This window comes from Littorina saxatilis, linkage group LG2 (assembly GCF_037325665.1).
Source record: "Littorina saxatilis isolate snail1 linkage group LG2, US_GU_Lsax_2.0, whole genome shotgun sequence".
NCBI classification, from domain to species: Eukaryota; Metazoa; Mollusca; class Gastropoda; order Littorinimorpha; family Littorinidae; genus Littorina; species Littorina saxatilis.
Window position 1 is genome coordinate 14,091,903 of NC_090246.1, and position 25,000 is coordinate 14,116,902.

Below are 25,000 nucleotides of genomic sequence, written 5' to 3' on the forward strand. Positions count from 1 at the left end.
AGTGAATTATTTTGCAGTTGAAACAACTAATGTTTACGCTCCGCCGACAGACAAGGGTTTTTTTCATCAACGACGAACAATTGTTTTGCAGATGAAACATTTACTATTTAAGCTGTACCGACAAACACGTTTTGTCCATCAACCAATTGGTTTTTTTAAACGTCACTTTTGTAAAATCACCACACAATCTGGTGCAAGAGTCTGCGCTCAAAATGTTAACAGGGACACGAAAAGTCTGTTCATTTGAACAAATCACAGATACAACAAACACCTGCATGTTTTCTTCAAGACTGCTCTTTTTTCAAAGTCTGTTTAGAAGAACGATTCGCAAACAGAACAAGTATCTGCATGTTTTCTTTGAGCCAAAGATTCAAGACTGTTCCTAATCCAAAGTCTGTATAGTAGAACGCCTCGCAAACAGAACAAATACCTGCATGTTTTCGATGATGCAAGAGAGTTGCTAATCCGAACTATCGCAGGATGAGCGTCTGTAAAAAGAGAAAGATGAGTCTTAGCGTTAGCTGGGCGGACCTCTCTCCTGGCGGCATGTCTTTTTGCCTATCACCTACCACTGGCCCTGCTTCTCTCTTGGCTAGAAACCCAGTGGTATTGGTGGCAAGTCTCCCTTTCAACCGTCTTTCTCTCCCGGAGTTTTTATCTTCCCTTAGACATTCTCATTTGTCAATTCTCTTGATGTTGTGCGCTTCGTGTAAGTCTGGAGTTCCTTTGAAAACGCCGAGGTGTGATTTTGACGTCAATTTGAATTACAATACCTTTTGGTTGTGAGACAAACATAAAAGTCACCACTGCAACACCCGATGATTGTAAGACAGAGAAAGGTTAACAAAAAAAAGAAGTCTTTTGGTAAATGATAATTGTTTTCTAGCCGATGCATGGGATTTTGTTTCAAACAGCAAGATGTTTTCTGTTTGAACGAGTACACAATACTACCTCCTCATACCAAAGATCATCCCATAAGATGCCTTGTTCTCGAAGAAGCACAACCTTTCCCACAACACAAAAGCTTCTGGTTGATCTCACGTTTTGCTGGTGAGTCGCACCCCAAGTTGCTGGTAATGTATCCTGTCGTCTGATTGGCTGAAGCTACATATCAAGCTGTTGATTGGTTCAGCTTATCCTGTCCGTGCATAAATTGTTCAAGATATTGCATGCCCACTGGTTTCAGACAGTAAACACAGAAACATTGTTATTAAACTTTGGGAAGATGTTTCCAAAGAATGTGAAATAGTTTTTGCCGGACACATGTCAGCATTTCCCCCGGTTTCAAGCAAGTGTACATACTTGATGACATTTGAGCACAAAAATCATCATTCAGTAAAACACTAACCCACCAAAACCGCAAACTGCAGCCTAACTTAAGGTAGACATCACAAAATATGGTAATCACAAAAAAGTCCAGTAAAATATCTAAATACAATTGTCCTGCACGTAGTCGGACAGCTCGAGAAACAACTACAGCTCATTAACGATATTGAAACTAATGTTACTCAGAAATATACGTACAATCCCATTGAGTATAGAATGGCTCTGGAAGAGCATTTTAAGGATCACTTCCCGGATACAGATGAATTCGCAATGAGTTCCCATGAGCTGACGTGAACTGTTTCGCGTCGTGTCTCTCAAATCATCTCTAGACACCAGGAAAGGCGGGAAAAACGAGGCGAATATTTGTGCATCTGAACTCGTCCTTCAAGAGTGAGACACACCAAAGGAATCAAGACCTGTGTCATGCATCCTTCGCTCTTACCTCTGCGGGCATTCGAAAAACGCAGCAGTTATCAAAAATTGAAAAGGAATGAAGTGTCAATAAAATAGGGACGATTTACGTCATGAAGAAACCCTTAGATTCCAGTGGAATAGAGGGCAAAAAGCAGTATTCTCAGAAGACATGATGAAAGATCTGTCACTGTCAGTCTAGATTTAATATTTTTCACCGAAATGTTTGGAGACATGTCAGGGAGTTGATGTGACAACTTTCACAAATTTAGCAACATTCTAAATTTGCTAAGAACGTTTATTTTAATTGGAATTTACATTGAACTTTTATTTAAAACAACTACTTTTCGTTTATTACCTGGTGATTGTTAAAAGCAAATTTGCGGTGTTTAAATTCTTCAGAAAGGATAAGTCTCTAAGACAAATCATCGGCTTTCAATGAAAATGACATTGTGCTGGCTGTCATAAATGTACATGGCGTATCGGTTCTTCAAAAAGCACATTGGTGAGTGAGGCAGTCCTTAGCCTTACAGCCCAAACTTGTAGCTTTAGGAAGGTGCGCCCATTGGCTATGTCAGAGACAGCTGGCTACGGACTTCTTTACGACCAGAAGGTCCCATACTGCAGATATGGCGCAACGAGGTCGTATACAAGCCCCGTCATGATTGGCTACCTTGATTTGCTGCGGTATACTTATACTTAACTTAGTAGACTGTCGTGGAATTCTTACTGCAGCTTCGTTAGGTTGGTGTATTTGATGGTTAAACAGCATGTGCTTATTGGGCCCACGCAATGCTGAAAGCTGGCCGTTTCCATATTACATTTGTAAATGCATATGCGCGTGCGTTTGTCTGAGAAAGTGTCAACTGAAATTGGTCAACATGTCTGATGGTTATAGTTTGTTGTAATGCAAAACAAGAAAGGTATCAAGTATGATGCTTTTTAAAAATTAAGATTTCCTTTATTTAATCATTAATTTTATTATGATCTTAATGTGATCAGAATCAAAGTGGCAATATGTTTGTGGTAGGATGAACCACATCCATGCTTGCATACATTACATTTCAATAAAAGTCGCATGAGTGATTTTTTTCTTTGACATAATGTTGTTGTTGTTGTTGTTGTTGTTGAATGTCTATGGCTTTTATGTGCCAATCCAGCAGCATACATTTACTTGTGGACACGTGTTTAATCAATCGACATGTGCGCGGCCACGACTACCTTACACGTTAAACAAACGAAACTTTTCTAGTCTTGTGAATAAATGTGCATTCCAGTGTCTTCATAGCTTGCGAAGGCTTACCAGAGGATCCCAAAAACTCTTGAACCTGGGTTTAAAGGATGTAACAGAGAAGGGCAGAACGAAAGAGAGACGTGCTTAAACACACGCAGACAGACAAGCACAGACAACAACAAAAATGCAGACTATATCATTGCAACCTCTGCCTTTACCTGAAAGGCTTTACGACCGATAAGTTGCGAATTACGACGCATAAAATAGTGCCACATTGCTCCATTATCTCCCCTGACCTACAGCGGAGTTACGCCTCTTGGTCAACTGATAATTCTAAGTGCGGTTGAGGGGAAAGAACTCCCAGAGAGCAAGCCCTCGGAGCAGACGACACTTGCTCAACTATCGCCGTGTTTTTGTGTGTGGTATTGTTTCTACCGTAATCCGCTACGTGAAGTGTGTCTGGTATGTTCGACCCTTCCCACGTTCTTTGGTATTTTCTACAAATCTTTGGGATGCAAGGATGCACTTTTTCCACTTATGAAAATGTTTGAGGGATCGTATGATAGGTCGCGCACTGGGACGTTTAGATACGAAGGGGTATAACCGTAAGCGCGCTCATTCACACACGTACGCACGAAAACACACACACACACACACACACACACACACACACACACACACACACACACCTGCGGGCGCTCATTCTCCAAACAAATATAACATATCCTTTTATTCTGGAACGAATGAAATTATTGTGTGTTCATTTGTTTTCTTATCTTTTTCAAAGACAATTTGAAACAATACTTTGTACAAAATCATGTGTATTGTGCATGTTTTCCCCTCAGACGCCTTGTCGTAGAAATTGTTGTTGTTGTTGTTGTTGTTGTTGTTGTTGTTGTTGTTGTTGTTGTTGTTCTCGTAGCGCCGTTGTCGAACGCTGAAGAAGAAGAAGTAGCGCCTAAACGAATGACAGTTTGTGCATAGCCAACCACTTTTGCATCATTCCAAACCAAACCTGTTAACCTTGATTTCACTTTCATCTCCGATCATTGGTAAAAGCATATAGTTCTAGCTTGAGTAACACAAACTGATAAGAAACATCTATTTTACACGATGAAAGGGCATAGAAAACGGACGCAGATATCCAGTAGGAGTTAACAGCGCCGGAAATACCATTTTCTAGATATCTCTTCTTGGAGCGAAGTCTAATCCAGGAATTCCTTTGACAATACGCGATAACATGTGTTTCTCTTCCAATTCCGTTGGAACAAGAATTCCCCCATTATCGTATGATGTAGTCGCGTGCTATCTCCCAGCGGAAGTATTTTCGTATGATAACAATAAAGCACATCTGTATTTATAGCAACTATATTTATTTTTAGCGAATATTTGCGTAATAACCCTCATTCCTCGGTTCGTTTTAAAGGAGCTTTTCAACATCAGAAAAATACACATCTTCTGTGTTAGATTTCAAATTTTCAAAAATGATTTTCTATTGCAAAGTTGTGTCATGTTGCCTTTGGCAAAGTTTCAAGTTTTTAATTTAGATTCCATTATTGGTCACACCAGAATAGAGCTAATTTGCAGAACACTTAAACAATGAGTGGTTTGTCCGTCCAGTTTAATGTTCTCCGTATATATTTATGTATGCCCCCCCAACCTCCACACACACACACATTCAAACACGCCGACAAGCACGCACTCACACTTACACACACACACGGACGCGCGCACAAACACACACACACACACTTATGCACACAAGCCCACCGACAGGCAATCACACACGCACAATACACACACACACACACACACACACACACACACACACACACATACACATACACACACACACACACACACACACACACACACACAAGCATGACTTGATTGACCAACATCTCATTGTTTCTTAGCTGCTTTACAAGTGACGTAACCCTTTTGACTTTCCAAAGAATTGTTTACGGATCACTTGGTGTATTCTAAGATACACGTAGGCACTTCAGGGTTTTAAAAATATGTTAGGCCAAAAAAAAAATAGGTCTGTTTACGGTAACCCGACCGACCCTAGTTTTTTCGCGCGACCCTAGACTTTTTTTTGGCATTTGGGGAAAAAAAAAAAAAAATCTAGTTTTTTTGGCAAAATAACGTAAAAATATGTTTTTTTGGAAAAAAAAAATCCCGACCTACCGACCCTATTTTTTTGGCCTATGTTACCGTAAACAGACCTATTTTTTTTTGGCCTTACAATCATATCTAAGTGTCCATTTCCTCCCACTAGAATCTAGAACTTGATAACAGAGAGAAATGGTTTTGAACCTCAATAAACAGGGCAGCTCTTCTTTTTGGCATATGAAAGACTTTTTTGTCTTTCTTTCTTGATTCTTGATTTTAATGCAAGTATCAAAGCATAATTATTATTGTGAGCTTCACTGTACGAATTTTCAAGTCTGCTCACGACAGGAGACGACCAAACGGATACACCACAACTGCATGATTTCGTTTCTGGTAGCACTTGCATGGACTGAGGCTCTGATACGCCACTGTTCCGTCGCAGAGAAAAGCAGAAGCAAGTCCAAGTACGCTGAACACTGTTTTTCTTTCTTTCATTTTTTATGTCGTTCTTTTTTCTGTCTGTCTGTCTGTCTGTCTGTCATCTCTTTCTTTCTTTCTTTCAACCTGTCTGTCTTTTCTGTTTTCTTTTAATTTTGTCCTGTCTATTTTTCTATTGCTTTCTTTAGTTGAGTATTGCACAGGCACGGTTTTTGGCAAAGTTGTTTTGATGTTTTCAGGAGAGTTTGTTGCGTACGCGAAGTAATATCAAACTCAATCAGAGTGCTTTAATATAATATAATCAGAATAAGTCAAAAATGGTGTATCAAATTAACTGGAAAACTGGATAAGCTCTAGGACGGCTGTCTGCCTTACGATACTGTCGTGGATTGTGAATGTTTCAAACATGAGATGTGCGACGCTATCGATGAGGCAGTAAGAAACTACACACACAAACGCACGCACGCACACACGCACGTACGCACCCACGCAAGCACACATACACACACACACGCAAACGTAACCACACACACACACACACACACACACACACACACACACACACACACACACACATACATACACACACACACACACACACACACACGCTCGAATATTATCGTGCCAATGAATAATTTCAGTCATAGCATGGACACACTATATCACTGAATATTTGTTACTATGTTTATTGTTGAAAAAGGCACTGGGCGAATTCTCCTTTTGTCCTGTCAGAGGTTAATATATCCATGCAAAAGTAAAAATCTGCACAAACGTGTCAAAACTGCTGTACTCGCAAAAAAAGACAGCTCTTTCAGACTAAATCTGGCACCATAAACCTTTTAGGCCCGGTAAGTATTTACAAATGTATAGTTACTGAAAGAAATGGGTAAGCTTCGAGGCTTAAACGTAAAGTTTGCCATGTAAACAATTCGGGCCAGTGATGTTTGTTTGTTTGTTTGTTGCTTAACGTCCAGCCGACTACGTAGAGCCATATCAGGACGAGGAAGGGGGGGATGAAGGGGGCCACTTGTCAAGCGATTCCTGTTTACAAATGCACTAACCCATTACTTGTGTCCCAGCAGGCTTTAGTAAAACTAAATTAATACCTACTGGAAGATTACCAGTTTCCAGTATGTTAAAATAGGCTTAACCTATCTACTGCTGGGCTTACATCAGAACACTAACAGATTAAACTATACATGAATCGCGAGACAAGCGGCAAGAGAAGAGATTTTTTGGAAAAAATACAGGTGAATGAGCAAGAAGGCAGAAAAAAAGAAAAGAATTCATGAAGAAAAAGAGAGCATGACAGGAAAGAGGAACCAAAAATCTACCTAACAGCAAACTAGAAAGCTCCTGCGGTTCCAAAAACAGGAGGGGCCTTTAATTTCATAACCGCAGTGCCCCACTGCGGGCCAGTGATGTTAAATCTTTCAAAGCAGGTGGGACACACACACAAATCAACTGCCGTGCCTCTCAGATCTATCAATTAAAGCTTTTACACATATATACATGGGATAAAACCATCCTTCCACGTTGACACATTCCCAAATTCAACTGCCTGGCAGTTTCCAGCGAAGATCGAGCAGGCTTTAAAAAAAAAAAAAAAAAAAAAATCATTTTGCTGGTTGACGCTAATGTCAGTTACAAAATAAAATTCATCAACAACAACAAAAGTCCCACTCCACACAGAAAGCATCACGGCTGTTGTTATTTAGTATGTGTCCAGGTGGGGGGGATGGGTTTATCTCATGTACTTGTAAAAGCATTGATAGTTAGACTCTTTCTTTCTTTATTTGGTGTTTAACGTCGTTTTCAACCACGAAGGTTATATCGCGACGGGGAAAGGGGGGGAGAGGGGATAGAGCCACTTGTCAATTGTTTCTTGTTCACAAAAGCACTAATCAAAAATTTGCTCCAGGGGCTTGCAACGTAGTACAATATATTACCTCACTGGGAGAATGCAAGTTTCCAGTACAAAGGACTTAACATTTCTTACATATTGCTTGACTAAAATCTTTACAAAAATTGACTATATTCTATACAAGAAACACTTAACAAGGGTAAAAGGAGAAACAGAATCCGTTAGTCGCCTCTTACGACATGCTGGGGAGCATCGGGTAAATTCTTCCCCCTAACCCGCGGGGGGTGATAGTTAGACTCGCCGTCTCATATCTGGCCAGGGTTTAGCATACCTCAAAACAATACATCGAGTAGTTCACAAAACCAACAAATAACCCAGCATGACTGCTTGTTGCGGTGAGTTGGAAGTTTTTGATTAATTTTTTTTTTTAAATGACACTAGTGGCTTTTTCTGAATTGGTTTATCAGAAAATTCCTGCTTTGCACAGAGAGCACGCAGGTTGTTCATTTTTGGTATGTGACTAAGTGGAGGAATGGTCTTATCCCATGTAACACCCAGGCTGTTCATTTTTGGTATGTGACTAAGTGGAGGAATGGTCTTATCCCATGCAAAAGCCTGGCCAGATGCAACACGGAGAGCGCGCAGCATGGCAACCACTCCTCACAATATAAAGAACGAATAAACTAGATCTCACTGTATCAGTGCAATCTCTACACCTTAAAGGCACAGTAAGCCTCCCGTAAACCATCACAGATACGGTCAGGCTTTTACACACAGACAGTACAAACACCCTTTCATTTAAACACTCACCGATTGAGAACATCCTAGGTGCCCTCCGTAAAGAGCGAACAATTTTCAAAGAATTTATTTTACCCCTGAGCCATCGTGAACCCGTGTGATCCAGTTTCCCTTTTTCACAATGTAGTCGTCATTTAGTCATTTGAATGCGACTCGATGTCAGCTTATCTACAATAGCACGTTTTTATGCACGAAACAAACGGCTGTGGTTCACAAGAACTCTAGCGATGGCTTTAGTGACTGTTGAGAGGAACGGCGATATGCCGCATAAACCGTCGTCTGCTACGACCCTTGCGTGACCCTGCTTCCGGGCTTTTCTTTTTTCAAACTTTCACAACTTCGAATTGCACTGATCTTGTCTTGATGAAAAAAGAATTCTTTTATGATTAAAGAATGTTTGTGTAACAAGCTGTCAATTTATTATTTAGATTTTAAAAGTTAGGTCTAGCGCAAAAACGCACCACGGTCCAAAAACATTCTGATAATCATCGATCCACGGCTATCGCCAGTCTAAGGGAAGTAACTCATTTTTGACCTGGTTCAGGATGGGTCCAAAAAGTGTTCGAGACAATCTGCAAAATTAATTCTTTAAAAATTGCTCGCTCTTTACGCAGGGCACCTAGGATGTTCCCGTTTGGTGAGCGTTCAAATGGAAGGGTGTTTGTACTGTGTGTAAAAGCCTGACAGTATCTGTGATGGTTTACGGGAGGCTTACTGTCCGGGCGTGATTTCCGGGATATTCATAACAGCCGTCCAGCACCAAAACGAGGCGCCATTGTTGTAAAGGGCCAAGTCCACGAAAATAAATTCTTTGAACATTTCTCACGCTCGACAGAAAGCAGCCAGGATGTTCCCGTTCGGTGAGCGTTTAAATGGAAGTATGCTTGTAGACGCTCGGAGAGCTCTGTGATGGTTTACGGGAGGCTTACTGTGCCTTTAAACAGACTTACCTCTTGTGTATACTTATATTAGTGGACAGTGGAGCCTAAAGCCGACACAAAAGCGAACAAAACGTATTTCACCGTATGACTGTATCCGTAAACTGTCTATGCCCTGATATCATATTATATATAAACAAGCGCAATTATATACCCGTATAAAAACCAGTACACAACATTATCCACAATTTCGCAAAATATACACATATAATAATGTTAATCTATCATAATTATGGAAGACGTCATTTTGTGGCCCGGTTTGTGCCATTTTCTGTTTTGTTAACATATCGTAAAAATATTGGAATATATCTTAAACACATGTTAAACGTTTAAACAATTTTTAAGCGAACGCTCTTTGAAGCACCATGTTAAATAAACAGTTTTTGAAACGGTGAGTGTAACACTTAGCCTCGAGTTTATTTGTATCAGCGAGTAAAATCATCACGTGTACATTTTGTATACACTGTCCCTATCAGTTCGAGTATATATACAACGGAAAATATCAATGGGTATTAATTCACCTTTACCAGCACAACACAACCTGTTGGTTGACCGAAGTTGCAACTGTGTGTCAACATCTTTTAAACATGTAATAGTTCATGTAAATTTCGATAATCACGACTGGGATTGCTGAGATGGGAGATGTCTGTTTATTTAACCTTAACCGGTGGTCGTGGATCCGTGTGGACCTAGAAGGGTGTATAATTGCAAATATCTCTTAAACTAGTTGGAATTTTTTTAATGAGCTTTTACGAATGCATCAGGCACCTAAAAAACTCTTATGTCCTAAAATTTCAGCGAGAAGTAATTTAAAAAAAAAAAGGGTCATATTTAGACTACAAACATCGTGGGGCCGTGCGGACCCATGTTTCTCAAAGAAGGAAATGAGAAGCATGGGTCCGCACGGCCCCACGATGACTTCCGTGTGTAGTCGATAACCCGGACGGGCGAAGGTTAAACAAGCGAAACGTCCTGCTCGTGCTCGCCAGCAAGCTTAAAGCAGTGTTCTTCCCAGACTTCGGTCTTCAAAAATACCGGAAAATAATTGGCTACCGGTATAACCTACTGGTTGATTTTTAGAACTACCGTTTTTTTCGCTGGAAAAACAACAAAACCAGTACTCTGAGTTTGACTCTTACTGGTTCCAATGACCAGCCTTCCTTTTTTCTGGATAGTTAAAAGTTTGTGTACCAGCCTGGTTTGACAAAAAATTGCGCCATCACTGTTTGACACGTGGGATGTCTTTTGATGCAATAATTGTTTTGCAGCCAGGACATTTTGATCAATATTATATATTCGTAATCCGGGTACAACTGGCCTATTGTCTTTTGTGTATGAGAAAGACACTGTAATTAAGGTGTCAGTTTAATCTAACCATCAACGTTATGGCCTAGACGTATAGTGCCTAATGGTAGTTATGCAGAGCCTCATATCAAGAAATAGAAGCATTAGACTTGCTTTTTTTTGTTTTTGACCGAATAATTTCAACTGGCACAAACCGCTCGTTTCCATGAAGAAGACAAGAACGATAACCACAGTAGTTTCTTGGCCCCGCTAGCTCTAGCTGCAGCGCGTTTGCTTCCCTTATTCTCCTCACCTTGTCAGTCTTTGCATAGCAGTCTGTTTTGAAGTAAATATGATTTGGTCAGTGAACGAGATCGCATGACAGTTATGTTGAAACTATTCCGCAAACGCAATTCTAAAAGCACCTCACAAAACTCGCCAGCAGAACGACTGTACCCTGGTGAAAGCCCATGAATGCTTTTTGTGTTCGCTCAGACGGGTATCTCGCGTTATCCATGGTATATCCGTGGCGATGTTCACCTCCCAAAAGCTACGGGTATTATCCTTCACTGTCAGCCAGTGCCCACACATTTTGTCTAACGTCACAGACTTTCTGCGCTGTTGGCAGTTTCTTGTATGAGAATTGTGTAGGTTTAATGGTCCAGTGTAATAATAACATTGTGCGTGGAACGAGAACGCCTTGCGTTTGTGAGAAACGTTTCGAACTATTCATGTCTAACGTCACAGACTTTCTGCGCTGTGGCGATTTTAACCTCCCTGTAGCTAGTAGTCCCCTTCTTTGTCCGTACCAAACATCATGTCTAACGTCACAGACTGTCTGCGCTGTGGCGATTTTAACCTCCCCTTTACTGGCAGTTCCAAAATCACGTCTTATCAAAAACGTCTCCTTGGCGATTGTAACCTCCCTGTAGCTAGTAGTCTCCTTCACTGTCAGTACCAAACATCATGTCTAACGTCACAGACTTCCTGCGCTGTTTGAACACATCCCTGACGTCAGGCCGTCTGTCTTCCTTGCCCCCACTAGCCCCACCACCACCAGCACCACCGCGAGAGTAGCTATGCTGCGACACGATGGACAAAATGGCGGCGCTTGTGTCGGTGTCGTAATCACTCTCCTCCTCGGGCAGCTCCGTTCCCAGGTAGGTATCGGTTACGCTGCGGCGATGGCGGTACATGTTGACCGCGTCCTCCCGCGACAGGCGGCGCTGAGGCTGAAGCAGGGAGGACTTGCTGGCAGAGGGGAAGGGATGAAACTCCACGCGCGACGATTTCCGAGGCCTCTCCGGCCTACTGCTGTTTATCCCAGCTTCCTTGGTGGGAGATGAGTCTGTAGAGTCTGGGTGAAGTGTGTTGCTGGGTTTTCGTGTTGGTGTGACGCTGAACTTGCCGATTGTACTACCGCTGGCTTTTCTTACCGTGCTTGAACTGGCTTTTCTAAGCGTGCTTGAGCTTGACTTTCTAGAACTTGACTTTCTAAGCGTATTAGAACTTGACTTTCTAAGCGTATTAGAACTTGACTTTCTGAGCGCGTTAGCGCTCGCCTTTCTAAGCGTGTTCGAGCTAGCCTTTCTAGAAGGGTTGGAACTTTCTGACCGTTTCCTTGCCGCTCGTTTCTTCTTCCGCGTGGCCCAGAATTTAGCACTCTCGGCCTCCTGCTCTTCGTCCTCTTTACTTTCTTCTGCTGTTCCACTTTCCTCCTCTACCTGTCTCGTTGTCCCTGAAAACACAGCCAGAGGCGACTTGGCATCGTCAGCAGTCATCATGGTGACACTGCACACCCTGCCACGACACGAGTCCTTGAGGCCTTCAGAGTACTGAATCTCCTCCTGCTCGTTATACGCCTCCTCCTCGGTGCTATCCAAGTCCCCCTGAAGCCTGAGCTGCCTCACGATGCGTCTCCTCTCCAGGGTTTGGGCGGAGCAGAGGGGGATGGCGACGGGGAGGGTGTCGTGGAAGCTGTCGTAGTTCACCACGTAGCCATGGGAACCCCCCTCGTCCTCGCTGATCTGTAGAGGCCGGAATCGTCGTCCCCAGTGGATCTCTCTCGAGTGGTACGACTTGCGGGCCTTGGGGAGGAAAAGAAAAATTAATTAAAAAAATAATAAGGTAAATAACACATAGAAGGGATTTTTTTTAATACAAAAATAAACCTGATGTTATTGTAAAGATAAACACGCGAAGACAACGCCTGAGAAACAAAGGGAAGTATGCACTAAGAATACATAGAACATATGCAATAGAGTAAATGAGAGTTACACGGAACCAATCTCCTGGCACCTGGGAGAATAATAAGCATTGAAGTGAACAAGCGACTTTCATCCTCGATAGTAAAAATCATAAATAATAAAATTTAAAAAAAATGAAAAAACGAACAAGAAGAAGGTTATTAAATGAAAAGAAAAGAAATAAAGCAGATGTCATTGATGATTGTACACCACTCCTCCGAAAACGGCGTATGGCTGCCTAAATGGCGGGGTAAAAAACTGTCATACACGTAAAATTCCACTCGTGCAAAAAACATGAGTGTACGGGGGAGTTTCAGCCCACGAACGCAGAAGAAGAAGAAGAATTGTACACCACTACAGAGCTTTTCTGCAAGCTTGAGAGGACAATAAAGTTGAAAACCACAGTACTACCATATAAACCAAATGGAAATTCACTCCCGCATTCACAAACTCGCTTTCTTATTCCTCGCTTACTAACTTCCGTTGCCTCCTACCATCCTACTTCTTTCTGTGTCATTAACCAGGACAGGTTTTGTGAACGTGTTTTAAATGAAGTAAGGACAGTTTGTGAGATAATGCTTGTGCCTACAACCACTATATCCTTCTGTTTTAAATTCCAATCAATCCTTTCCCTCGGATAGCCGTACGGGTTGTAGGGACGTTAAAAACAATACCAACCCTTCCCCATTTCCCTCCCCACTCACCTGAAAAGGTTCGCTGGTGGTCGCGGCCACACCGTCCAAAATGACGATAATCCAATCAATCCCTCCCCTCCTCCCTCCCCTCCCCATCTCCCCCCCTCCCCTCCCCACTCACCTGAAAAGGTTCGCTGGTGGTCGTGGCCACACCGTCCAAAATGACGATAATCCAATCAATCCCTCCCCTCCTCCCTCCCCTCCCCATCTCCCCCCCTCCCCTCCCCAGTCACCTGAAAAGGTTTGCTAGTGGTGGCGGCCACACCGTCCAAGACGACGATGAGCTCGTACATGGAGTTGAGAAGGTCGTCGCGCGACAGACTCCACAGCGGCGAGTTCTGGTCCACTCGGTGCACGAGCAGGGCAGGCCAGCACAGGAACAGCTTCTGCCGGCCGCTCTCAGCGTCGAAATGAACGGTGAACATTCTGTGAAACGACAAAGTGAAGATGTGAGAAACAAAGGGAGGTGAGGGCTCTGAATGCATACGGCATGTGCAATAGAGTAAGTGAGGATTATGTGGAACCAGGCTCCTGGCACCTTTTTGAGAACAACAAGCATTGAAATGAACAAGCAACTTTCACCCTCAAAATCAAGAGTTATTACATTATAATGAAGAGGAATAATGTGGGGGGAGGGGGTCAGCTACGAATAGCTTCTGATGACAACTCTCGGAGGGGTGGTAGGGTATTGGTTACCGAACGTCGGTAGATAGAACGGCCCCCACACAAGGGTGTGCCAAATGAGAATGACGATGGTTTTACACGGTGTACAATTGATTCATATCAACTCTATGAGCTACTCAGGTTTTAGTGCCACACAATTTCAAATATACCATCTAGTTAGGAGAACCCTTTTTAAAGAAAATTCTGGATGTAAATGAGAGATACGCATAAGATCCAGGGCTCCTCAAACTGTGTTTCCATGCGGGCGCGTCCTGTACGCCCTAGAAGCTGATATAATCGTCAGCTAGTTTCCATACAGAATGGACAAGAACAAATCCTTGGCTGGATTTCAAAGATGAGAAAACTTTTTACCCGATCTGTACCAACACACCGAGTAAATCTCACCGATATGACAAATAACACTTTTGTGAATCGCCCATAAGAGATACATTCCTCCTGTTTTCGGGACCCTCTAAAGTTCCGCTGAGGGGGTCCTTTGATTTTCTAACAATCATAATTGGGGGTACCGGGACCCTGTAGGCCTATGTAGACTGTCTGCGGGTAGCCCTGAGACCTTAGGCCAAACAAAAATACATGTTTGTTTAGGGTAACCCGACCGACCCTTAACCCGACCGACCCTACTTTTTCCCGCCGACTCTAAAACTCTTATTTCATTTCTCAAAACAACTGTTGGCACATTTTGCGAACCATACCGAGATTAAGGGAAGTAACCTCCTTTAAAAAAGACAAAAAACATTAAAAAAAATAAAAAGCTGACCTACCGACGGGGCGACCCTATCTTTTTTGGTCACATTATATATATTTTTGTTTGGCCTTACCTGACAGGTACCCTGTGTCCTTCCTTGGCCGTGGTTTTCTTGATGAGCATGCCTGTGGCGTGGGCACCAATGACGTCACCCTTCCTCATGTCGCCGATACGCACCGCCAGTCTGAACTGACTGTCTTCCTGATATACCACCGCCTACAAAGAGAAAAAGATTACATTATAATACAGGGTGACCCCCAAAATAAGAGTACCCAAACAAAACGTCATAAATTGAACACAAATAAAGCAATCTTCAAAAAATGTATTTACACACACAAGTAGCCTCTGCATGATTTGCACAGAAAATGTTAGCGTTCTAGCTTGTCTTTCAGGAAAGTTATGCTCATTCTACCGAACATGCTCCAAATGGCCTCCCCCGGATTTAAATCCCCCAGATTTCTGTCTTTGGGGGTTCCTGAAAGACAACGTCTTCAGGAACAACCCACAGACAATCACAGAACTCAAGAGAGCCATCACAACAACCATTCGCGGAATCTTGCAACAGGAGTGTGTGCGGGTGATTGATAACTTTGCGCGGCGAGTTCAAGTTAGTTACCCTTGCCGCGTAATTAATCCCGTAAACAACCACAGATCTGGTAAGGTGTTTACTTGGGGCAAGGCCATTCCTCGACTTGGACAGACAGTGCGAATTGTGCAATGAATTTATTGTACAGATTGAATATATATACGTCAAATAAATGAGGTCCATACTGTAGAAAGCAAACTGACCGTGTTGCTGAAGAGAATGGTCCATGAGCGTCTGTTGGCGCGCCGTGTTTTGGACACCACTAGCGAGGCAAGGGCGAACTGCAGACCCGCTCCTATCACAGACTGTAGCATAACTGCCAGGTACACACCCGGGCACTCTTCTGACGGGGACCGCCACCCGTACCCTGAATGGAAATGGACAATGTGTTAGCTACTAAATTAGATGCAGAGCGAACTACAGACCCGCTCCTATCACTGACTGTAGCATCAATGCCAGGTACACACCGGGCCACTCCTCTGAGGGGGACCTCCACCCGTACCTTGAATAAATAATGAACAATGCTTCAGAAAATGGATGGACCAAATGATATACTTAGAGGACAAAGAGAACTGTAGGTGTGCTTCTGACACTTGACTGTAGCATCAACGCCAGGTACACACCCGGACACTTCTCTGTGTGGGACCGCCACCCGTACCCTGAATACAAGATACAAGATACAAGATACAAGATATTTATTCACCAATTTTGCAAAAGGATTTCATCTTGGCACGGCACGGTAAAAATAAAATAAAAACCAACCAGACACATATGCAGACACGCATCACCATGCATGCATCCATACGTACATTACACTGTCATGCACACACAGACACAACTCACACACACACACACACACACACACACACACACACACACACAGAGTACACACACACACCACTGCACACACACACGCACACAAACACACACAATTATTTACATTCTCACACATAACCAGCCACATATCTACATCACAAATTCACATCGTCGCCTTGTAAAGGTAAAAACCATATCAGTTTAAAAGGGGTGCCAGTAATATCAATACAACATTAGTGAATACTAGAACAATACCTAAAATTTATAATCCATTTAAAAGTAAGTAGTACACGTAATTATTATCATTTAGTCAGATCATCACATAAAATTATATAATCATGATCTAGCCAGTTAGACAGTTTAAAACAACAGTATTAACAGACTATCACAGATCTACTCAAGCACCTGAACCTAGAGTCGCATTGCACAAAACTACTACCATCACAGAACTACTCCAGCACCTAAAAAAAATAAGGACCATTCCACATTGCACATATTCCCACTATCACAAGTTATGAGAACAGTAATGGAATGCAGTGAAAGGACTAAGTAACAAAAGACCCCCCCCCCCCCCAATCCTATAACTACAGTATATTACAACGTCTTCACTACAGGAGTTGTCAGTACAGCATGGGGGATGAAGCTAGAGCGAAAGCGACTAGTTCTGGCTTTCAAAGCTCTGTAGCGCCTACCAGATGGAAGAGGCTCGAAGAAGTGGTTTGCCGGGTGGGAGGGGTCGCGAACAATCTTTCCTGCTTTTCGGCCTGAGCGCAACTCAAAGATAGAGGCAACGGAGGGGAAGTCACAGCCCGCGATTTTGGAGGCTGTCCGCACAATGCTCTCCAGTAGCTGTTTCTCTTTCTCAGTGGTGCTGCCATACCAGACCGTGATAGAAAAACACAGGGTGCTCTCAACGACTGCGCGATAGAACTGCGCCATGATTTGCTGTGACATACGGAACTTGCGCAACTGTCTCAGGAAGTGCAGCCGCTGCTGGCACTTCTTAATGATGGACGTGGTGTTCCCGTCCCATTTCAGGTCTTCAGAGATCAGTGTGCCGAGAAATTTGAATGAAGAGACCTGTTCTACAGCTTCCCCATTTATTTCAAGGGGCAAGATGGGGTCTTTCTTTCGTCGAGGGTCGATAACGACTTCTTTTGTTTTAAGAACGTTTAGCTCGAGATCATTTTCAGAGCACCACTCAACCACTCTTTGAACCTCCCCCCGGTAAGCGTCCTCATTGGAGTCAGAAATCAGGCCTTCAATGGTGGTGTCGTCTGAGAATTTGATTATGTATGTGGATGGGTGAGCGGAGGTGCAGTCGTTGGTGAAAAGGGTGAAGAGTAGAGGGGACAGAACACAACCCTGCGGGGCACCAGTGTTTAGAGTGAGTGAGGCAGAGAGTGAGTTGTTGAGTCGGACGACCTGAGGACGGTCAAGCAAGAAGTCTAGAAGCCAGTGGCAGAGAGAGAGAGGGACATCGAGACCAATCAGTTTGTGGAGGAGCTTGTGAGGGATGATCGTGTTGAATGCGGAGGAATAATCAATGAACAACATTCTAGCGTAGGTGCGAGGGTTCTCAAGGTGCTGCAAGACAAAATGAAGACCCATGGCGACGGCATCATCGACGGACCTGTTGGCTTGGTAAGCAAACTGGAGTGGGTCAGACAGGTGACCCGTGAAAGCCCGCAGGTGCCGCAGAATCAACCGCTCCAGGACCTTCATGATGACAGATGTCAGTGCCACAGGGCGGAAGTCATTCAGCTGAGTTACCTTGGGCTTTTTGGGGACTGGGACAATTACTGAAGACTTGAAGCACCGTGGCACAGACATCTGCTGCACAGAAGTGTTAAAAATGTCAGTAAAAACAGGCGCGAGCTGGTCAGCACAGGACCTCAAGGTCGATGTTGAGACAAGGTCAGGACCAGAAGCCTTTCTTGGATTCTGTTTACGGAAGAGACCCCTGACCTCACTCTCCTGGATGGTAAATGCCGGCGCCAAAAGAGACGCATCGTCAGGGAGAGGAGGACGGTAACCGAGTGAGGGGTTCTTCTGGTCAAACCTACTATAAAACACATTCAGTTTGTCAGGTAAGTCAGGGTCAACATTGTCTGAAGGCGCAGCCTTGTGCTTATAAATATGAACAGAAAATGGATGGACCAAATGGTATACACGTTAAAGTCCACTCGTGCCCACGAACTAGCTTAACGTGGACATTACAACCAACGAACACAGGGGTAGAAGAAGGACTTAAGAAGAAGAAGAGGAAAACAAGAATAAGAAGACTCAATTTTCTCTCACCTATGGTTGCCATGGTTTCTATGGAGAAGAGGTAGGCCTCGGTGAAGGAGAAGACGTTCTCCACGCATGGCGTCCACGTGGAGTTGCCCTGTCTGTGTTCAAGGTCGAGGTCACCGTGCAGGAAGCACAACAGGAAGTAGAAGACGGCGAACACAACCCACGTGACCACAAAACCAACCTGTATGGAAATACACAGACGTGAGTGAATGCGTTAGTGCAGTATTGAATATGACCAAAGCCAACCGGCATTAAAGCAGACAGAAGTTAAAGTGGGTGAGTTTGTAAGTGAGTGAGTGAGTGAGTGAGTGAGTGAGTGATTGAATTAGTGAATAACCTCAACCAACCAGCACTGACACACCCAAACGTTGAGTTGATGAGATTTAAAGTAAGTGACCGAGGGCGTGATCGAGTGAGGAAGACAGTACATGAACGCGCACGCGTGTAAGTTGCTGTGCCTGTGCATCCGTGTCTGCATGCATACACGTGTGGTTGAGTACATTATATGCGTCACCGCAACACGGTGGCCTAGTGGTAAGGCGTCCGCCCACTGAGCGGAAGGTCGTGGGTTCGAACCCCGGCCGGGTCAATACCTAAGACTTTAAAATTGGCAATCTAGTGGCTGCTCCGCCTGGCGTCTGGCATTATGGGGTTAGTGCTAGGACTGGTTGGTCCGGTGTCAGAATAATGTGACTGGGTGAGACATGAAGCCTGTGCTGCGACTTCTGTCTTGTGTGTGGCGCACGTTAAATGTCAAAGCAGCACCGCCCTTATATCACCCTTCGTGGTGGACTGGGCGTTAAGCAAACAAACAAACAAACAAACAAAATTGTATGCGTCAATTAATCACCTCTCCTTGTCCATCCACCCGTCGTTCAATCGAACATCTCACCACGAAGAAGAAGAGGTTCCAGCGCCACTGGATGTCAATCAGAGTGGTTAAGAAGTCATCGAGGGAACGACGACTTCTATCCGAAACTTCAGTGATCACTATTTGCTTGTCTGTCTGGCTGTCTGTCTATCCTTCCCTCTGTCCCCCTTTTTCAGTGAGTACACTCACCACAAAGAAGAGGAGGTTCCATCGCCACTGTCTGTCTGTCTGTCTGTCTGTCTGTCTGTCTGTCTGTCTGTCTATCCCTCCCTCTCTCCTTCAACCCTCGGGTAAGCATGACTCCGGTGATCACAATGTTTTCGTCTGTCTGTCTGTCGGTATGACTGTCTGTCTGTCTGTCTGTCGGTATGATATGACTGTCTGTCTGTCTGTAGGTCTGTCTGTCGGTATGACTGTCTGTAGGTATGTCTGTCTGTCTGTCTGTCTGTCTGTAGGTCTGTCTGTAGGTCTGTCTGTCGGTATGACTGTCTGTCTGTCGGTATGACTGTCTGTTTGTCTGTCTGTCTGTCGGTATGACTGTCGGTATGACTGTCTGTCTGTAGGTCTGTCTGTCGGTATGACTGTCGGTATGACTGTCTGTCTGTCGGTATGACTGTCGGTATGACTGTCTGTTTGTCGGTATGACTGTCTGTTTGTCTGTCTGTCTGTCGGTATGACTGTCTGTCTGTAGGTCTGTCTGTCGGTATGACTGCCTGTCTGTCGGTATGACTGTCTGTTTGTCTGTCTGTCGGTATGACTGTCTGTCTGTATGTCTGTCGGTATGACTGTCTGTCTGTCGGTCGGTATGACTGTCTGTCTGTCGGTATGACTGTCTGTTTGTCTGTCGGTATGACTGTCTGTAGGTCTGTCTGTCGGTATGACTGTCTGTAGGTCTGTCTGTCGGTATGACTGTCTGTCTGTAGGTCTGTCTGTTTGTAGGTCTGTCTGTCGGTATGACTGTCTGTCTGTCCCCCACCTCCTTCAGTCTATCAACTCACCACGAAGACGAGCTGGTTCCAGCGCCACTTGATGTCGATCAGAGTGGTATAAAAGTCGTTGAGGTAACGACGGCTTCTGTCGGGAACTCCAGTGATCACAATGTTTTTGCCTGTCTGTCTGTCTGTCTGTCTGTCTGTCTGTCTGTGTCTGTTTGTCAGTCTGTATCCCTCCCTCTCCCCCTCCCTCTTTCAGTGTATACACTCACCACGAAGAAGAGGAGGTTACTGGATGTCTGTTTGTCAGTGTCTGTCTGTCTGTCTGTGTGCCTGTCCCTCCCTTCCTCCCTCTCCCCCTCCCTTCTTCAGTCTTTTTACTCACCACAAAAAAGAGCAGGTTCCAGCACCACTTGATGTCATTGAGAGTGGTGTAAAAGTCGTTGAGGTAACGACGGCCTCTGTCCCGAACTCCAGTGATCACTATGGTCTTGTCAGTCTGTCTGTCTGTCTGTCTGTCTGTCTGCCTGTCCCTCCCTCGCTTTCCCCCTCCCTTATTCAGTCAATCAACTCACCACGAAGAAGAGCAGGTTCCAGCGCCACTTGATGTCAATCAAAGTGGTATACAAGTCGTTGAGGTAACGACGACTTCTGTCGGGAACTCCGGTGATCACTATGTTTTTTCTGCTCTCCCACACCACTTTGTCTGACTCGTTGTTGTTGTTGTTGCTGGTGCTCCGCCGTCGGCGGATACGTGTGCACAGCATTGTGACTGGGTGTAGCCCGTCCTGCCACCTGTGATGTGATGAATAACAAGCAAAATGAACAAAATCACAAATTCACACAAAGGAATTCATGTTATGTCTGAATTCTCTTTTATATGTTAAAACACGACAGCTATGGGTCGAACGTATTTGTGTTATTAAAAATGCACGCATTCTCCGTCTCTGTCTCTTTCCCTTTCCCTTTCCCTTTCTCTCTCTCTCTCTCTCTCTCTCTCTCTCTCTCTCTCTCTCTCTCTCTCTCTCTCTCTCTCTGTGTGTCTCTGTCTCTCTGTCTCTCTGTCTCTCTGTCTGTCTCTCTGTCTCTGTCTCTGTCTCTGTCTCTGTCTCTCTCTCTCTCTCTCTCTCTCTCTCTCTCTCTAAGATTAGAATAGTCCCTCTCTGGGCGAGGGCTTGTTGAAAAGAAGCTCGTTTATATTGCTTATGCCACAACCCTCGTAAAATAACATTTGATTTGATTTGATTTGATCTCTCTCTCTCTCTCTCTCTCTCTCTCTCTCTCTCTCTCTCTCTCTCTCTCTCTCTCTCTCTCTCTCTCTCTCTCTCTCTCTCTCTCTCTCTCTCTGTTTGTCTCTCACCCTCTCTCTATCTCCCTCTCTCTCTCTCTGTCTCTCTCTTCGCGAAGTCTTTATACCAAAAACCCGCAGCTACGGCGAAGTACTTTGTACCCTACTTCGCCTTGATAGGGCCTACGCCGTAGCTCTGCAACGAAGTTGTTCTTTTTGTCAGAAGAGTGCTTTTTGATTCAAGATGGACGTAGAAATCACACTTGAAAGAGCAGAATGCATTTCCTTGGACTTCGCGAAGCTATGCTGAAAGTAGTTCAATTAAGGGACGAATTCTCGTCCCGGAAGCTTACCGAAGTGAGCTGCGCGCAGTCGACTTCGTCAAATTAAGGACAGGCTTAACTGCAAGTTATGAACTTTAAAGGCATACTAACGCACTCCCGTGTTTACAAAGTGTAGTTTGCCCACAATCGATGTCAAACGCACCATAAGACCATATAATGACGATATGTCACCATGCGCGGACCATAATACATGCATTACAGCTTGTTCTAGCCTCTGAAAAAGTGAGGATGTCAACAAAGCCGCGGTGTTAGCTCCCTTGCATCAACGTTACATGTGTTGCCAAATCTATAAATAGGACGATCCAGATCAAAATGAAAATTAACATATCTCAACATTGAAGGGGTCCTAGACCACAATATTTTGCAGGGAACTTAATTTAGCATGTCTCCAGTTGTTGGTAAAGCAATTAGCGTGTATAGTCATCGAGTACATATGCCTTTAACTGCAAGTTATGAACTTTAAGAGTAAGAACTGCTGACGTGAAACGGATCAGAATGCATGCAATTCATGCATTGCATTTCCAGGTATCAAAATAGAAGATGCTTGGCCATCGGAAATAACTCTCTCGGGTTTCTATGGTTCGCGGAAGAGTTGTTCACCGTTGAAAATACCTGTGCAAACAACCCGCATGTCCGCGTGCAGACGGACTGACCATAATGGTGTGGACACACCGCTAGCGAATGAGTGGCCTGCAATTTCGCCTGGGTTTGTGTGGCTCGTTTTTTTGGGTTTTTTTTTAAGAAAAAGCAACTTTTCCGCATCTGATCAAGCAGAGTTCTTCAATTAAAAACTTATGTTTCAGGCACAATAGTCTCTTTGTCTGTCTTCCTCTTGCTTTGTCTCTCTCTCTCTCTCTCTCTCTCTCTCTCTCTCTCTCTCTCTCTCTCTCTCTCTCTCTCTCTCTCTCACACACACACACACACACACACACCCCCCACACACACAGACTGTCTCCAATCTCTTACTCCCACATCACACAAACCCGGGCAACCCCTCCGCCCCAAGCCCCCCCCCCCCCCCTTGCACTCTATAGTGCTAGCGAGCTGTGATACAAATGTGATATGATAAGAGATTCATGGCGACAGATGTTATAAGAAATGACAAAAGCGAAAAACACGGCGGATATTCGACGGCCAAAACTGCTCTAGCCTCTGTGTTATTTATATTTTGGCACAGCTAAGATACCGCCTTTTGCTGGCCAAACATATTACCTGATTTAATTTGTACGGCATTGTGTGTGTGTGTGTGTGTGTGTGTGTGTGTGTGTGTGTGTATGTGTGTGTGTGTGTTAATGTAGGCTATGTGTGTGTGTGTATGCATGCGTGTGTGTGTGTGTGCGTGCACGCGTCTGTGTGTGTGTCACTGTCTCTCTCTCTGCCTCTCTTCAAGGACAGATTGTAAGAAAAGACATGTAAGAAAAGACATAGCCTTAAATCGTATTCCTTGTTAAATAAAGTTCAATTCAATTCAATTCAATTCAATTCAATTCAATTCAATCTCTCTCTCTCTCTCTCTCTCTCTCTCTCTCTCTCTCTCTCTCTCTCTCTCTCTCTCTCTCTCTCTCTCTCTCTCTCTCTCTCTCTCTCTCTCTCTCTCTCTCTCTCTCTCTCTCTCTGTGTCTGTGTCCGCGTGGTACGTGTGTGTTTGTCGTTTGATGTGTGTTTGTATTTGCCTATCTGTGCGTGCATAAGTGTGCGTGTGGTGTGCGTGCAAATCTGTGCCTAAGTACTTCCCTACTCTGCTGCGTTTTATAGTTTGTAACATAACCGTATCGTATTTTTACTGTTCATACACACCTTTCAGCTGATGCAGCTTGCACATTTCTCAATAGTTTGGTTTGAGCTTTCAATAATAATCTCGGTTTCAAAAATAACACAGATACGATAAACGGAAAATCCGCAATTGTGGCTGTTAAATTTGACGAGGAAAAACAATTGCTACCCACATAAATTTCATTTCATTTTCATTACTTTATTGTCCCATCGCTGGGAAATTCGGGTCGCTTCCTCCCAGTGGAAAGCTAGCAGCAACGGAGTCGCGCTACCCAGGTGTCTGCGTGTTTAGGTGTATTCAGCCACCTGCACTTATGGCAGAATGACCAAGGTCTTTTACGTGCCATTGTGATGACACGGGGGTGGGACATGGCTTCCGTCTCTGGGTCTGCACATAAAGTTGACCCGTGTCCGTCCCGGCCCGAATTCGAACCTGCGACCTTTCGATCACAAGTCCAGTGCTCTACCAACTGAGCTACCGGGCCCCCGCACACACGCACATACACACACACACACACACACACACACACACGAACACAAACACACACACAAACACACACACACAAACACACACACACACACACACACACACACACACACAAACAAACACACAAACACAAACACAATCATACACTTAATGTTACAGTATCATATTAAATTAAACTTCGATAAATCGTCTTTGTCTTTTGATTTAGCATACGTTGACAAAGACGTATAATTATTTCCAAGCGATTTTTCCAAACTAGTTTTCTGTTTGTCTGTCTGTCTGCCTGTCTATCTGTCCGTCTCTCCGTCTGTCTATATATGTTACAGTAAATTCTCGAAACTAGGAAATTTGCGAAATCCCTGAACATTTCAGTAAATTTGTGAATTTCCTGCGCTTAGAACTGTACCCACGGAATATGCGCGATATAAGCCTCATATTGATTGATTGATTGATTGATTTCACAAATTTCCTAAAAATTCTAGGAAATTTGCGAATTTCCTGAAATGAGCATGCCATTTTTAATTTTTCACAAATTTACTGAACAGTGAAAAACGTTTCAGTAAATGTGTAAAATTCTTTAAAAAAAAGAAAAAAAGAGTCCGTGTTCTTTATTTTACATTTGTGATTTTGATAGATTTGCTGTTAGAAGAAGCATGTTTGAGCATGATTTGAACCGAACTTTTTCAATTTTTGGGTCCGACACACACTACCAACCCGCCACGCCAGCCACATGAATGGAAAGTGAAAAGAAATCATAAGAAGTTTTGGTGTTGGGATCACGAAAACTCATGTAAAAACAGATCACACCTGAACTACCAAGTCTTAAC

General features: G+C 43.8%; 3 protein-coding genes and 1 non-coding gene across 4 annotated transcripts in view; 1 reads left to right on the forward strand and 3 right to left on the reverse strand.

Annotated features, from left to right (window-relative positions):
• Positions 1-940, reverse strand: part of LOC138958258 (bone morphogenetic protein 10-like) — a 15,325-nt gene extending 14,385 nt beyond the window's left edge. Inside the window, exon 1 of the mRNA XM_070329369.1 lies at positions 1-940. This exon is cut by the window's left edge and continues 1,028 nt beyond it. The gene's annotated coding sequence lies outside the window, so the exon portion shown is untranslated.
• LOC138958263 (G protein-activated inward rectifier potassium channel 3-like) overlaps positions 1-25,000 on the reverse strand; it is a 347,146-nt gene that overhangs the window by 66,080 nt on the left and 256,066 nt on the right. The window lies entirely within an intron of this gene.
• The window catches only part of LOC138958261 (G protein-activated inward rectifier potassium channel 4-like), a 26,366-nt gene continuing 7,556 nt past the window's right edge, over positions 6,191-25,000 (reverse strand). Inside the window, exons 3-8 of the mRNA XM_070329371.1 lie at positions 20,857-21,076; positions 18,482-18,659; positions 15,568-15,731; positions 14,852-14,994; positions 13,583-13,775; positions 6,191-12,495 (exon numbers count right to left, since the gene is read on the reverse strand). Coding sequence (XP_070185472.1) covers positions 11,341-12,495; positions 13,583-13,775; positions 14,852-14,994; positions 15,568-15,731; positions 18,482-18,659; positions 20,857-21,048 — 2,025 coding nt within the window. The 5' untranslated portion in view covers positions 21,049-21,076 and the 3' untranslated portion in view covers positions 6,191-11,340. The remainder of the gene's footprint in view (positions 12,496-13,582; positions 13,776-14,851; positions 14,995-15,567; positions 15,732-18,481; positions 18,660-20,856; positions 21,077-25,000) is intronic.
• On the forward strand, positions 18,996-19,067 carry Trnas-acu (transfer RNA serine (anticodon ACU)). The gene has a single exon. It is a non-coding gene; the product is annotated as a tRNA-Ser (tRNA).